At 48.3% G+C, this 16793-nt stretch overlaps 1 protein-coding gene across 5 annotated transcripts in view; it reads right to left on the bottom strand.

Annotated features, from left to right (window-relative positions):
- The window catches only part of PCGF3 (polycomb group ring finger 3), a 53097-nt gene that overhangs the window by 6021 nt on the left and 30283 nt on the right, over positions 1–16793 (bottom strand). For all 5 annotated transcript variants that reach the window (XM_032395479.1, XM_032395481.1, XM_032395480.1 and 2 more), the window contains 3 exons: positions 11730–11840; positions 10763–10851; positions 5236–5373 (listed from right to left, as the gene is read on the bottom strand). In XM_032395479.1, the coding sequence (XP_032251370.1) occupies positions 5236–5373; positions 10763–10851; positions 11730–11840 (338 nt within the window). The remainder of the gene's footprint in view (positions 1–5235; positions 5374–10762; positions 10852–11729; positions 11841–16793) is intronic.

Below are 16793 nucleotides of genomic sequence, written 5' to 3'. Positions count from 1 at the left end.
CGGCCTCTTCTGTCCTCACGGCTTTCCACTAGTTCTGCGTCTCAGACCTCCTTCTGCCTCTCTTCGTGTGTATCAACAGTTCATTTCTTTTTGTTTTTGTTTTTTTTAAATGTGGTAAAATACACATAAAATGTACCATTGTAACCATTTTAAGTGGGCAGTTCAGTGGCATCAGGCACATTCACAATGCTGATTGTGAATTCATTCACCCTCCACCTCCAGAACTTGTTCATCTTCCCAAACTGCCCCCAAGAAACACTAGCTCCCCATCTCTCCCCGTCCCCAGCCCCCCGACACCCACCATCCACTTTCTGTCTCTATGATCTGACTCCTCTGGGGACTCACGGAAGTGGGACCATCCAGTGTTGCCCCTTTGTGGCTGGCTCATGTCACTGAGCCCAGTGTCCTCAGGGTTCACCCAGGTGGTGGCCGGTGTCAGCATCTCCTCCCTGTTTAAGGCCGAATAACACTCCATCGTGTGGATTGTTGTCTGTTTTGTTCATCTGTCCAACCGTCCGTCCATCCATCCATCCATCCTTCTGTCCATCTGTCTTTCCATCCATCCATCCATCAATCCATCCATTCGTCCATCCGTCCATCCATCTTTCCATCTGTCCATCCATCTATCCGTCCATCCATCTATCGTCTGTCCATCCTTCTGTCTGTCCATCCATCTATCCATCCATCCGTCTGTCCATCATCTATCCATCCATCCATCCTTCCATCTGTCCATACATCTGTCGTCTGTCCATCCATCTTTCCATCCATCCGTCTATCGTCTGTCCATCCATCTATCCATCCATCCGTCTGTCCATTCATCCATCTGTCCATCATCTATCTGTCCATCCATCCTTCCATCTGTCCGTCCACCCATCTGTCCATCTACCTGTCGTCTGTCCATCCATCTTTCCTTCTGTCCGTCCGTCCATCCATCCATCCGTCCATCTGTCCACCTGTCCACGGGCACTGGGGTGCTTCCCTGTCCCAGCTGCTGTGCATAATGCTGCCGTGAACACGGGGGTGCCAGCATCTCATTGAGACCCTGCTCTCCGTTCTCCGTGGAACACACCCAGACGTGGAATGGCTGGGCCATGGGCTCATTCTGTGCTTAGTGTTTTGAGGACCCTCCACAGTGTTTTCCACGGCGGCTGCACCATTTTACACCCCATCGCCCCCCTCCCCGCCCCCGCACAGGTTTCGTTTCCCCACGTCCTCGCCATCTTTTATTTTCTTGTTATTTACTCAGTTTTTAATAGTAGCCATCCTAATAGGTATGAGGTGGTTCTCACTGTAGTTTTGATTTGCATTCATTTCCCTAACAACAGTGACACTGAGCATCCTTTCATGCCTATTGGCTGTATGTGTCTTCTTTGGAGAAATGTCTAAGCCCTTTGCCCATTTTTAAATCAGGTTGTTTGGTTTCTTTTATGCTATGTTTTAGAAGTTCTCTATATATTCTGGATAGTAATCCCTTATCAGATGTATGGTTGCAAATAATTTCTCACATTCTGTACAAAATTTTTTCATTCAGAATGTCCAGTTTGTCTATTTTTTTTTTTATTTTGTTGACTGTGACTTTGCTGCCCTATCCAAGAAATCACTGCCAAACCCAGTGTCATGAAGCTTTTGTCCTATGTTTTCTTCTAAGAACTTTACTGTTTTAGGTCTGACATTTAGGTCTTTGATCTAATCTAAGTTAATTTCTGCATATGGTGTGAGGTAGGAATCTGATGTCAATCTTTTGCATGGGGATGTGCAGTTGAAAAGACTATTCTTGGGGCACCTGGGTGGCTCAGTCGTTAAGCGTCTGCCTCCGGCTCAGGTCGTGATCCCGGGGTCCTGGGATCGAGCCCCGCATCGGGCTCCCTGCTCCATGGGAAGCCTGCTTCTCCCTCTCCCACTCCCCCTGCTTGTGTTCCCTCTCTCACTGGGTCTCTCTCTGTCAAATAAATAAATAAAATCTTAAAAAAAAAAAAAAGAAAAGACTATTCTTTCCCCATTAAGTGGCCTTGGCACCTTTGTTGAACATCAAGTGACCACATATATGAGGGTTCATTTCTGGGCTCTCTATTCAACTCCATTGATCTTGATGTCTGTCTTTATGCCAATATCACACTTTTTTTATAAGCGCAGCTTTATAGTAAAAGGTTTGAAATTAGGAAGTGAGGGTCCTCCAGTTTTGTTCTTTCTCAAGATTGTTTTGGCTACTCAGGGTCCTGTGAGATTTCATAAAATTTAGGATGGGTTTTTAAATTTCTGCAAAAAACATCATGGGGATTTTGATAGGGATTGCTTTGACTATAGACAGCTTAGGTAGTATTAACATTTAGCAACATTAAGTCTTCTAATCCATCCACTTGGGATGTGTTCCCATTTACTTATGCCTTCTTTAATTCCTTTCAGCAATTTTTGTAGTTTTCATTGTGCAAGTCTTTCACTTCCTTGGTTAAGTTAATTCCTAAGTATTTTATTCTTTTTGATGCAATTGTAAATTGAATTTTTTTTAATAATTTCCGATTATTCATTGCTAATGTACAGAAATGCAGCTGATTTTTGTGTTGGTTTTGTGTCCTGCTACCTTGCTGAATTTATTTTTTAGTTCTAACGTGTGTGTGTGTGTCATCTTTGGGATTTTCTATATGTAAGATCATATCATCTGCAAACAGAGATAAATTTTAATTCTTCCTTTCCAATTTGGATGTGTTTTATTTATTTTTCTCCCCTAATTCTCTGGCTAGAACATCCAGTACCATGTTGGATAGAAGTGGTGAAAGTAGCATCCCCACCTTGTTCCTGATCTTAGAGGAAATGCTTTAAGTCTTTCACCAATGAGTCTGATACTTGTAGTGGGTTTTCATATATGGCTTTTATTTTATTTTCATGTATCTTCTATTCCTAGTTTGTTTTTTTTTTTAATTATGAAAGGGTATTGAATTTTGTCAAATGCTTTGCAGACCTACATCAGGTTGAGATGATCATGTGGTTTCCCTCTCCATTCTGTTGGTGTGACATATTATATCGATCAATTTTTGTATGTTGAACCACACTTCCATTTCAGGAATACCCACTTGGTTGTGGTATATAATCCTTTTAATATGCTGCTGAATTCTGTTTGCTAGTATTTCGTTGAGGATTTTTGCATCCGTGTTCATCATGGATGTTGGTCTATAGTTTTCTTTTCTTACAGTGTCTCTGTCTGACTTTGGTATCAGGGTAAGGCTGGCCCCACAGAATGAGTTGGGAAGTTTTTCTCCCCTTCAATTTTTGGGAAAAGTTTGGGAAGGACTGGTGTTAATTCTTCTTTAAATGTTTGGTAGAATTCACCTGTGAAGCCGTCAGGTCCAGGGCTTTGCTCTGTTGGGACATTTTTGATTACTGATTCAGTCTCCTTACTAGTCGTAGGTCTAGTCAGACTTTCTGTGTCTCTGTGATGTAGTCTTGGTAGGTTCTGTGTTTCCAGGAATTTGTCCATTTATCTAAGTTATGACAATCCTTTTTATTTCTGTAGAATCAGTAACAATGCCTCTGCTTTCATTTTAGATTTTAGTAATTTGTCTTTTTCCTTAATCCATTGGTCAAATTTTTGGTTGTCAAATTTTATGGTTTTTTAAAAAATATGGTTTTTAAAGATTTTATTTATTTATTTGAGAGAGAGTGAGAACATGCACGGGTGGGGGTGGGGCGAGGGACAAGCAGACTGAGCTGAGCTTAGAGCCCGACCCGTGGCTCGGTTCCATGACCCTGAGATCACATCCCATGCCGAAATAAAGAGTCAGAGGCTTAACCAACTGAGCCACCCAGGCGCCCCCGTCAATTTTGTTGATCTTTTCAAAGAACTGCTGAATTTCTCTCTCGTTTTTCTGTTTTCTATTCCACTTATCTCTGCTTTAATCTTTATTATTTACTTCTTCTGCTAGCTTTGTTCTTTTTCTAGTTTTTCAAGTTGTAAATTTAGGTTGCTGATGAGATCTTTGTTTTTAATGTAAGTATTTATAGCATAAATTTCCTCCTTCGCATAGCTTTTGCTGTATCCCACAGGTTTTGGTAAGTTGTATTTTCATTTGTCTCGAAGTACTTTCCAATTTCTCTTGGATCCATTAGTTGTTTAACTGTGTTGTTTAGGGGCGACTGGGTGGCTCAGTGGGTTAAGTGTCTGCCTTTGGCTCAGGTCATGATTCCAGGGTCCTGGGATCGAGTCCCATATCAGGCTCCCTGCTCAGCGGGGAGTTTGCTTCTCCCTCTCCTTCTGCTGCTCCCCCTGCTTGTGTTCTCTCTCTCTCAAATAAATAAATAAAATCTTTTTTAAAAAGTATGTTATTTAATTTCCACAGTTTTGTGAACTTTCCAGTTTTCCTTTTGTTATTGATTTCTAACTTCATGCTGCTGTAGTCAGAGAAGACACTTTGTAAGATATCTATCTTTTAAAATCTACTGAGGCAATTTGTGTCTGCCCTCCTCTTATAAGGACTTTGTCACTGAATTTAGGGCCCAGCTGGATGATCCAGGATGATCTCTTCATTTCAAGATTCTTGACACATTGACAAAGACCTTTTTTCTAATAAAGTCATATTCACATGTTCTGGGGGTTAGGAAATGGACACATCTTTTGGTGGGGGTCACCATTTAACCCACTATGGTCTGCCTTCTGGTCCCTCAAATCCACATCTGTCCCACATGCAAAATATATTCACCTCATCCCAACATCTTAGCATAAGCACTGCCACCTCAGGAGGGCTCCCCAGCGACGTCTGAGCCGAGATACTCACCCCGGTTTCCGTCCACCAACCCCGTGTGCATACCAGGGCTGCTGGCTTTCATTTAATTCCCATCATTTACCACAAAGTACCTGAAAGTATCTCACCTATCTACCTGCCCACCTGTTTCACCCCATACCCAGCCCAGCCAATCATCCATCCATTTGTGAAATTAAAGAACAGAGTTTCTCTTCGCAAGGAAAGCCTGTTCTACATCTCAGCCTCCCTGCCACCCCACCAGCTTCCCCTCCTGTTAAGGGGGCTCCCCGTGCTCACATCTAGCCCTCCCTCCACTCTCTTCACCACCATGTCCCATCACGCTATCTGGGAGCACGCAAAACAAACCGAGATTTTTTTTTCTTCTCATTTGAAATCTCCAAACAAAGATGTAAAAACAAAAAAACCCAAAGAACTTTAGAAGCATCACTTTCACAAATGAGAAACGATTTGTTACAGTTTCCATTTGCGGTACAACTATTACCTCATTGAAAGATGAGAGGTTAAGCTTTTTGGCGATGAACTTCTTCAGGTGCAGCACGGTTGCCTGGGCCGAGCAGCGGATCCACTTGCGTTTCAAGCCCCGCAGTTTGCTGCTGTTACACTCCAGGCAGATGCTCACCTGGAAGAGACAGGGACGGCTGGCAGCCAGCAGGGCCACCGCGCGGCGCTCGGAGGCTCTCTCGGAGGCCTCCTCACTCCGGGAAATGCCACACGCTGACCTGGTGAGATCAGAATCTGCTTTGACTTCAACACTGTGGAAAAGGGTTTTACTTTACTCATTTTATACACGTTATCCTAAAATCTCTGTTTACCTTTTGTGAAATATAATCTAACAGTGTTAATCCTGTCTTATCAACATAGTACTTCAAAGTAAATCTGAGAATTATTTACTCATTGTACACACGGCACTGTCTCGGAGGGAAACGGACGCAGACTGCCACCCCCACAGGCTGTGATGAGTGCTCTGCGGGCATGATGAGGAAGGACATACAGCCCGCAGAGGCCGTGCCCCCGGCTCTGCATGGATGCACCGAGGAAGGCCTCATGAAGGAAGCAGCAGGAGGCCTGGCCTTGGAACAGGACGGCAAAGGCACTAGAGAAGAAAGGACTCTGGGCTCAGGAGAAAACCATAAGCAAAGGCACAAAGTTTGAAAGTTCAGTTACCTCTTGGACAACCAACAATTCAGTGGAGTCACAGAACACGGTGTGTGACAAGGAACCTCAACATAACTAACTAAAAGCGATTTTGGACCAGGGGGTGCCTGGCAGATGCAAAAGGAAGGACCTGCTCGACACAGCACTCATGAATGAATAATTCTCCAGTAGCAGCCACAAAAAATGGCACAATCAGACCCCACAAAATTCTGATAAAAGAATTAACAAAGGAGGGATGCCTGGGTGGCTTCGTCGGATGAGTGGCCGACTCCTGATTTCAGCTCAGGTCATGATCTCAGGGTCCTGAGACTGAGCCCTGTGTCGGGCTCTGCGCTGAGCATGGATCCTGCTCGGGATTCTCCCTCTCCCTCTGCCCCTTCCCACTGCCTGCACGTTCTCTCTCTCCAAAAAAAAAAAAAAATAGAGGAATTAACTGAAATATGTAGGTCTAAAATTACTAGAGATAAAAAGAAGGAATTAAAAACAAAATACACTATGAATAAAAAACAGGGAGGTATAAAAGATAACCAAATACAATTTGTAAAAACTCAGTGGGTGGCTGAACCACAGATTAGTCTCAGCAGAAGACAGACCAGTTTCATGAAAGATCAACTTGAGGAAATTACCTAAAAGAAGTACAGACAGCAAGATGGCAATTAAAATAACAAAACAAAGAAAAGGTAAAGGGGTAACAGACTGAGGAGTCTAACACACATGTAACAGAAATTCTGGAGGAAGAAGGGAGAACAAGGGAAAGGTAAATTTAAGAAATAACGACTAAGGATCAAAATGATGGAGGACTTAAACTCTCAAATTTAGGAAGCAAAAGAAATAAAGGAAACCTACACCACACAGATGTGGGGGAGGCACCAGGAGGGAGCAGCAGGTAGTCCTCCAGATGAGGCCACTGTGCCTGCAAAGCTCGGCAGAAGGTGAGCAGAGAAGTCACCACTCAAGGGCGCAGATGAAATGAACCGTCTGTAAGCGAAACAGAAACTGACGAGGAGAGGGGACCCCTGCAGGCAGGTGAGCTTGGGGGCAGGACGCCCAGTTCCATCTAGATCGCTCAGGGAGTGTGGCAGGTTGGCTTCTAATTTTTATTTGGAAGAGCAAAGGGGCATGATTAGTCAAGACGATTTTGAAGAAGAAAAGTAAGGGGGTCTATGCCCCATCAGAAACCACAGCTTAACAGGTAAAATAATTAAATAATTGTAACTCGGTAAGTTCCGTGTGGTTTTGGCATAAGGGAGACAACAGCAGTGGAACAGAACAGAACCGACCCAAGCACGGGTGGAAACCTGCACGTGGTAAGATTCTAATCAGCCAGGTGAGGAGGGCCTATTAGCCGATGCTGATGAGCCAACTGGTCAACCTGGGAGGAAGAGACTTGACCTCCCCTCCAGCTACACACAAATCACCTGCTGGTGGCTTATAACCTCCCTGTAAAAAGTAAAACTTTAAGATATTTTACAAGAAAACATAGGAGAACATTCTTATGACCTTGCGGTGGGGAAATTTCCTGAAATACGAAAGGAGAGCCTCGAGGCCGTGCACGGTGAGGGAATGTCAGACTACCCAGTACACAAAGTCCATGACAGAATAAGTAATTTGATAAAGAGTGGAGGCACCAAGAGAACTGAAACATTTGGAAAGACACTCAACACCAGTGGTACACACACGAAGACAGGAATGAGGACGACGACGAGGCATCACGTCTGGGAACAGCGAGTCCTGTTGGGGACGTGCCCAAGGAGACCCGGAGAGCCATGCCAGTCAGCCCCTCAAGTGTCTGAGCACCAGAGTGACTAGGACGCCAGACAGAAAGGTCAGTGAGCCATGACACGGTGCCGTCCTGCCTGTGCACACAGCACACAGCAACACTACGTGGTGACATTATGCCAGAATCCCAGATTCTCAGAAATATAACTGTGACTGAAAAAAGTCAGTTGTAGAAAGACATATGTTCTGTTTCCTATGGTTTATGGCTACGCACACATGTAAACATAAGCTCAGCAATCCAGCCTAGCACACAGTTCTCTGTTCACGGGGTGTAAGAGCCCCAAGCCCTGTGTCCTCCCCAGGTCCCCAGTGTGTCCCATAGGCTCACTTTCACGCATGTCCCAAGCCAAACTCTGGCCACCCCATGCCACCCCACTGCCCGAGCCACAGAGGCTGCCTGGTTGCCTTCCCATCTGGGGAGCCCTGGCCTCCCCGAGCTGAGCCTTCTGCCCCGTAGGCGGGCCGTACCCGCTCCGCCGCAGGGCTCCACACTCACTGCCTCCTCCCTCCTCGGCAGGCCCTGCTGCGAGGCCCTGCTCCACCCCACCCTCCTCCCTCCTGATACACCTGGAGCTCCCTGACCTGCACATCTTCCCTTGCAGATGGCTGCCTGCCTCCCCCCTGCTCACCAGCTCGGAGGGGGTCGGGGCCCAGACAGGGTGGGTGCTTGGGGTTTGCGGGATGGTGCCAACCCCCCCACCCCACTGTCCCACAGGGCTGAGGCTGCACCCCCAGCCACCAGCATCGCACAGGCGCATGCCGCATCCCACATCCCACAAACCTGGGAGGGCAGGCATCTACAGACTGGCCTGGCTCCTCCTCTCTGGGGCCTGGACACCACGCCCAGCTGTCCTGGGCTCAGCACGAGCTCCCCAAGTGAGCAGCGAGTAGGGATGTGGCCACGCTGCCCGACAGTTCAAAGCTCTCACTAAGCCCTCCTGTGGCTGTTCGTGCAGGGACCCCACGGGTCAAGGGCACCTCTGGGAACACTGGACAGCCCATTTGCTCAAAAGCAGGCAGAATGTGGGCCTTATAGGAGGGTCAAATTGTTCTTAAAAGTAAGTGTATATGCTAATTTTCTTATGTTTGCTTTAGTGACTCAGCAGTGCTCCAGAATCTGCCCTTTACTCCAGGCCCACCTGGCAGCAGTCCAGGGTGGGCGCGCTCATGTCCCACGGGCAGAGAGAAAGTTGCTCTGGACAAGGGTGGGACCAGGGCCCGGGGCAGTGGGGGCAGCGGGAGGGCAGGGTGCTGAGCCATCAGGGTGTCTGAGCAACACTCCCAGCTGACCGAAACGTCACAGTGCTCCATGAGGAATAAATTCAGAATAGCACCAGACACTCCAATTCTCTGCTGAACAAAGACCGAGGGCTGCAGCCCAGCCACGGCTCAAGGGCAGTAAACTCTGACAAGCATCGAGCGTCAGCGTCTGAGCCTGAGGACTCCGGCCCGCTGGCGGACTCGGATTTGGGGGCTCAGACTTCTCTTAGCTGTTTTTCTTTTTCTTCTGCTGATGCTTGGTGTGAAAAGTGCACAATTCAGTCTAGTCATCTGAGTGACAGGAGAAGGAAGGGTTTGTCTTCAAAGTTACTCCGAATTTAGAATTCGATACCCAACCACGTTATCATGCAGACATGCATGGGACACATGGAGGGACTCAAAGTCCATGACGCACACACCCTCTCTGAAAAGAAATGAAGAGGGATGCCCGCCCCCCCAGAGGAAACAGACTCCACAAAAGGGGAAGATGGGATAAACCAGCAGTATAAGCAAAAAGCCCACAGAAACCCATACTACCTTTTGTTAAACCTAAATAACTACTAGGGCGCCTGGTGGCTCAGTTGGTTAGGTGTCCGACTCTTGGTTTCAGCTCAGGTCCTGATCTCGTGGGTTGTGAGATACCAGAGTCTGCTTGAGATTCTCCCTGTCCCTCTGGCCCTCCCTCCACCCCTGCATGCACACTCTCTCTCAAATAAATAAATAAATCTTTTTAATTTATTTATTTGACAGAGAGAGACACAGCAAGAGAGGGAACACAAGCAGGGGGAGTGGGAGAGGGAGAAGCAGGCTTCCCTCTGAGCAGGGAGCCCAATGTGGGGCTCGATCCCAGGACCCTGGGATCATGACCTGAGCCGAAGGCAGACGCTTAACGACTGAGCCACCCAGGTGCCCTTAAATAAATCTTTTTAAAAATAACTTAACACCCGATTATTCAGGTTTTTCTCTTATGTTCTTCCATACGGTTTCAGTGGCTTCATTTAGCCTCACACAATTCTTGTTAGAATATTTCTAAGTTTTTATTAGTCATGTGAATAAGGCCCCCCCACGCCTGAGATTACTAACCTTATTCCCTAACGAGCGACACGTTCTACCAGTGTCCCCGTTGACGGTCTCAGGTTACGTCAGACAACGGTCTGACACGAGAGGGACCGCGTTCTGCTCTGTCACACACACACATATCTCTTCTCGGTCTGTGTCCTCAGTGTGTGCCCGGACTCTTCAGAACCATGCTGAGTAACAGCTGATAATGTGCACTTTCTTGTCTCTCTTATTAATGAGGTGATGATTCTAATTTTGGTATGATGACTGCGAGAGCTTTCAAGTTAGGATACTCTATGAAAAAGCTCGGTAGACACGGGTATGGGATTGGATCAAACGCTTTTACAGCATCTCTGTGATTGTTTACTTCTCCTTTTTTAAGTGGCGTATATACACAGATTCCTCAATGTTGCATTGTTTCTTGTCCTTTAATACATGACTGGACTGTACCTTCTTTGATGTAATAAGTGCACGTGCACAGAATCATGCCTGGCACTGAATTATCCCACCTGGGGAGTGGTGTGGAGAGGGTAGACTTTAATTTTTTTATATTTAAAATGTTTTATAGTGAGCATATATTACTTTGGCAATTGAAAAGAAAAGGTAAAGAAGGAAAAACTACAGAGAAGTGTTGACATTTTAACGTGTCTACTTTCCTGGCTACTCGGCCTTTTCTTTTTAAATGGAGGAAACACCCCAGGGGAGAGTTAGTTTTCTGAAGCCCACTGCAGCGCACGTATGGAAGCATCATCTACCTGCTCGTCACTTCTGTGGTAGTCATTGTCCTCTTCCTGCTTCTCTTCTGCTGCTTCTTTGTTCGAACTGTCATCTGCTTTGGTTTCACCTTTGAGCAAAAACAGAAGATACTGTATTACGAAATCCAGAATGTTAAACCATTATTTTTTTTAACTGTACAGCATACTCAAAATGCTATAAAAATTCATTCAAATAAGACAGTTGCACCTTCAAAAGGATACGAAATCAGGGAGAGCTGGTCTACAGAGCACCCGTTAGAGCACCTTGTTCCTTCAAGTGCGGGGGTCCCAGGAAGCTGACGTCAGTTGTACCTGGTCTGCGAGTGTGTGTGGGAGGGCACAGCCGGCAAAGGCTGACGGGCCGGGGAAAGGGGCACAGAAACCACCCCCCCCGCACCCAGTACTACTCAACGCTTAACACAGCAACTACCAACTAGGCATTGCAGGGCTCCTAGTCTTTACCGCTCCAACACCACCTTTAAAATGAAGACCCCGTTGTAAGTAAGGGTTTCAACAGACAAGATCCCTGGCTTCCCAAATAGCCCCCAAATGCCTCCCTCTCCCTCCGCAGGGGTGCAGCACACAGATCCTGCCTTTCCTAGGGGCCAGACAGGACCTCTCCTTTCCTCTAACATTGTTAGAAATACACAGGGCGGTCTAGAAACCTCTCAGGAACCCCTGTGGTTACTAGAAAAACACCATGGCATGAAATATTTGAGTAATTTGTTGTAATATGTACAAACTAATTTTACACTGAAGCAGGGCAGACAAAACTAAAGGGAAGTCTCAGGAGGCCCACCTGCACCGCACCCCACCTCCAGGTACTTTCGGGGCCCCCTCTGTCTCTGGCCCATTTCTCAGCTCTGCCCCAGAAGCGACGGAGAACGTCCGTTCCCAGACTGTACTACGAACTGTGGAGGGGGCACAGGGTGTCCTGAGAAAGGGGCTCACCACAAAGCCCACTCACCGTTCCGATGGGGATCTAGGTGCTGTTTTGCAGAACAGGTCTCCCCCTTGATATCTCCAGGCACTTCCATGCCTAACTTGTGGTAGAATTCCCTCTGTTTTCTCATTTCCGCTATTAAAAATGAATATACACTCTTAATCTTAAGAAGGCAGTGAATCACATGAAAATTCTGTTCACAAATGTCATGTGAAGAAAACAACAGATCTGGATCGGGGGTTTCGACGGCTGCCACTACTGAGGAGATGATCCGGACTGCCCCCCTCAGAACCTCAGAGCAGGGCAGCGCCGGCACTAGGCTGAGACCCGCGGCACTGGCAGACGCACAGAGCCCTGACCGCAGCCGCAGGCCCCCCCCCAGACCGCCATTCTCAGCACGGGGCACAGCAAACGTGACCCACGGACCACAGGCTGCTCAGTGACGGACTCAGGCTTTCTGGCACCACCCGCGCACGTCACAGCTCAGAAACCGGAGTGCGGCTGAGGCACCGTGCCCTGTCACAGCTACCCACGGCCACCCAGGGGTGCCCGGCGGCGGGTGCAGAGTGCCCCCTGGTGTCTGTGGCGAGCCATCACAGCTCGCTGAATCCTGGGGAGGCAGCGGCGCCGCCCCTCCGCCCCAGGAAGGCTCCCTCGGAAGAGAGGCCAGGCCACCACCCTGCCCTCCGGTCTCCTCGTCAGAAGCGAGGTCAGTCCGCTTGCTCCCCGCGGTCGGCAGGCCGGGCACCGCTGGCTGCCCGCAGAGTGGGGGCCGGGCCGTGAGACGGCAGGAGCGGCAGGCTGAACACCGATTCCGACAAGGCGGCTACTGACCGCTACTCCGAAGCGTACACCGGGCAACGGAGGTACTAGTCGTTGCTCAGGGCCACGCGGCAGGTAGCGAAGAAAATTTAAACCCAAGTTGCTCAAGCTAATAACCTACAAATCACACTATGAAAGATACTCATGCGTACCTGACCCCGTAACACTTCGTTGCACTTCTTCCCTGCACGTTTGTCTTCCCCCGTGCTCCCGAGCTCCAGGGCCGGGAATACGTCTTGGTCACATCCTGGACCTACACCGACGCTTCGCATGCACGATCCCGCAGGAGCGTGCGGATGCAGGGGCAACAGGCTCAGGCAGAAAGTGGCCGCCCCTCAGAACGGAAGGGACAGCACTGCTGGCCTACAGACGGATGGGGCGCCGGGACCAGATACGGCCAAGTGCCAAACCAGAAGACTGGTCTGCGAAATTTGGGATCAGCTTGGAAAGAAATCTAATAATCATATAAAAGCTAGCTCAGAATAAACGTGTGAAATGTACTGCTTGATGGTGCGAGACCATTCCCACCAGGTTCTCCAAGGACGACATTGCGGTCCCACCGGTCAGTGCGAGAGAATGCTCACCTAACGTGGAAATGAGGCAGCTTCAAATACCTTGTTTTAATTCTCAATAAAAATTTTTCACCTATCAGAAGGAAAAGAAGATTGAAAATAACAATACTCCATGTCAGGAAGATACCAGCATACAGATGTTACTTGGGGTAAATTTTCAGCAAGGTAATTTGCTATTTAAAACTATTTAAACACTGGGGCGCCTGGGTGGCTCAGTTGGTTGAGCGACTGCCTTCGGCTCAGGTCATGATCCTGGAGTCCTGGGATCAAGTACCACATCGGGCTCCCTGCTCAGCAGGGAGTCTGCTTCTCTCTCTGACCCTCCTCCCTCTAGTGCTCTCTCTCATTCTCTCTCTCGCAAATAAAAAAAAAAATAAATAAAAAATAAAATAAATAAAACTATTTAAACACTTAACCGCTGGCCCCCAAATTCTGCTGGTGATCTACCCTAAAGCAATAACCACACTAGTGCATAAGGAGAGAGGGGTGCACACAGTCGCGGGAGCCTTACTCACAGTACTGGAGGGCTAGAAACAGCTTAGGCACGGGGGCTGGGCCAGCCAGAGGGCGAGGCCAAGAGAGCCTCAGAACCCTTCTCAACACTGCAAGCAAGATACTACCCACTACTGACAGAGTCAACATGTGAGACGACTCTAATTTACTTGCTACCCTGGGATACCGTGCAGCCATTAAACATGATACAGATCAGGGGCGCCTGGGTGGCTCAGTCGGTTAAGTGTCCGACTCTTGATCTCAGCTCAGGTCTTGTTGTGAGTTCAAACCCCACACTGGGCTCCATGCTGGGTGTGGAGCCTACTTAAAAAAAAAAAAAAAAGATACAGGTCACATTTTTTAAAGATTTATTTCAGAGAGAGAGAGTGCACGTGTGAGTGCGGGGAGGGGCAGAGAGAGAGGGAAAGGGAAAGAATCTGAAGCAGACTCCCCACTGAGCGTGGAGCCTGACGCAGGGCTCGATCCCACAACCCCGAGATCACGACCTGAGCCGAAATCAAGAGTCCAACGCGCAACCGAATGAGGCCCCCAGGTGCCCCAAGGTCATATTTTTGATGTGGAGCAAGCACCACAATACGTCGTCGTGAAAAAGGCAGATTGTGTAGCATGATCTCATTTTTTGTAAAAATTACAAGTTATAATCCTGGTGTAACTAGGATGCTGAGAGAGTCCAGGGGAGTGAGAAACGCAATGGTACACTGGGCATGAGCCAGTGTCCTTCCCTGGAGCTCTCAGCTCCTCCTCAATGACGCAGGCACGTACAGGGTCCCACGGCCGATGTCACACTCAGGGGTGAAAGACTGCTCCCCCCCCCCCCCCGCCTCCGGGATCAGGCATGAGACGAAAACGTCCATGCGCACCACTTAGACCCAACATCCCATTCAGAGCGCCAGCCTCAGGGCTGGCAAGCACCCCATCAGCAAACAGAGCAGACACTGGGGCCGTGTGAGCTAAGCAGCAAAACTGAGATATGACGTAGGTAGGTTTGGGACAGGGGAGAAGGCAAGTGTTTTACGGAAATATAACAGAGTGCATCCTTGCTCTTATTATTTTGAATAAACTGTCATCTGTCAGATGAAGAAAAACAAAAGTTTTCACTTTACCTTCACTATTCCTTCTCTGATGCTCTTCATTCCTTCATGTGGGTCCAAGTCTCCGACCTATAGCACCTCCTTCTCTCTGAAGAACTTCTTGTATGGTCTTGCAAAGCAGGTCTACTGACAAGTTCCCTCGACCTCTGTCTCGCCGAGAAGGTCTCTACTTCTCCTCCCCTCCTGCGGGACACACAACTCCGGGCCGGTGGTTTCTTCTCTCAACACTAAACACTGCACTCTCCGGTCTCTTTGCTGGCGTGGTTTTGGAGGACAAGCCAGGTGAATTCTTACCTTTGCTCCTCTGTAATAAGGTGTCTTCTCCCTCTGGCTCATTTAGTTTTGATTACTCTGTAGCTTGAAACTGATATGCACAGGTCTCGTGTTCCTGGCGCTGCTCCTGCCTGGTGTTCTCTGAGGGTCCTGGGTCCGGGGCCTGGTGTCTGACGTTAGTTTGGGGAAATTCTCAGTCATCATCGGCTCACGTATTTCTGCTGTTCTTTCTCTCTCTCCTCTGCGTCCCATGTTCCCATTACGTGTACCGTACACCCTTGCGGCTGTCCCACATCCTTGGAGACTCTGATTTTTAGTGCATACCCTCTTTTATTTTCAGACTTGGGAGTTTCTGTTGATAGATCCCCAACCTCAAGGTTCTTTCCCACACAAGTCCTGTTACTAATCAACCGACCTGAGGCTTTCTTCATTTCTGCTACTGTGGTTTTATCTCCAACATTTCTTTCTGCTTCTTTCTTAGGGTTTCCATCCTTCTGCTTACACTACCCACCTGTTCTGGTCCACATTATCCATTAGAGCGCTTAGCATATTTACTGTTTTAAATTCCAGTCCGACGGTTCCAACATCCCTGCCATGTCTGGTTCCGATGCTTGTTCTGTCTCTTAGCGAGCCTTGTAGCTTTTTTCTCGTGAGCCAGCTGTGATGTGCCAGGGACGAGGAATTACTGTAACCAGGCCTTTAGTGATGTGGTGAGGGGTGGGGAAGGGGACGGGCTCTGTGCTCCTCTGATTAGGTCTCAGGCTCAGGGAGCTGAGGCCTCCACACTGAACTTCATCAGTGCTCGGTGCAAAGGGGTGGCTGGAGCTGACCGGCTCCCCTTGCTCAGCTAGTTTCCCCGGGGGGCAGGCCTCATTGGAGGTATTTCAGAATGGCTCCTGAAGTTGCTTTCCCAGCTGGAAGCACTGAGAGACCGTGGCCGAGCTCCTGGGGGTGAAGCTCACGATACTGGATCTCCCTGCAGGTTTTTCTCTCTGAATTGTCCACATGGAGCCTCCAGCAATTCCTCAAGCACAGTGGAGGTTTTCGGCCCTGTGCCAGTTCCCAGGGAGGCTTCCGCTCCGGAGTCTCTGCCCTGGGAGCCGGGGCCCCCACACCAGTCTCTCCAATCTTGGGGCAGCGGTTTGCCCTATGTCCACCCCTCTTACTATCTAAGAAAAATGGCTGATTTCTCAGTCTGTTCAGCTTTTTGTTAGGACAGAGTGGCAACTTCCAAGCTCCTTACATGAGGAACCGGAAACCAGAAGTTATGAAATTTCAAAATACAGTAATTATAATTGAGTACAATTTTTTGTACTATAGGCCACTAACAAGAAAAATGGACTCTTTTGGGGGGGACGATATTTAACTGGGGTCAAAAGTTAGTGCTCCTTACCATCAAAACTGGTCACACATGTTCATCTCTACCGAGACTTTACACATTTTCATTTCTGAACATGTCTTTTTACACAGAAATGCTGACATCAGGCCACAAGCACAGGACTTTATGTGGCTCATGCGTCAGCGAGGAGGTGCTCAAGGAACTCTGTGAGCCTCTCCTCCTGCTGTTGGCCCCTGTGACGCCATCACACTGAGGGTTAGTGGTTCCCCACTGAAGCGCGGTTAGTGGACTCTGAAATGTGGGATGCGCTCGAGGTCCTGGCCCGTAGCTGGAGCCCAGAAAACAAGCCTGCTGCCATCTGCACGGGCTCAGCGATCTCCCTCCTCCTTCCACTTCTGACGGCATGACATCTGTAGGGCCGCGTGGCCCCAGCGTGGCCTCCTTGTTGTGGAGTCTGCATCTAAGTCGTGCTGACTTC

The sequence above is a fragment of the Phoca vitulina genome, unplaced genomic scaffold (genome assembly GCF_004348235.1).
Source record: "Phoca vitulina isolate PV1807 unplaced genomic scaffold, GSC_HSeal_1.0 scaffold85, whole genome shotgun sequence".
Classification (NCBI taxonomy): Eukaryota; Metazoa; Chordata; class Mammalia; order Carnivora; family Phocidae; genus Phoca; species Phoca vitulina.
The sequence above is the reverse complement of the archived record's forward strand: the minus strand, read 5'-3'. Positions and strand labels throughout refer to the sequence as shown.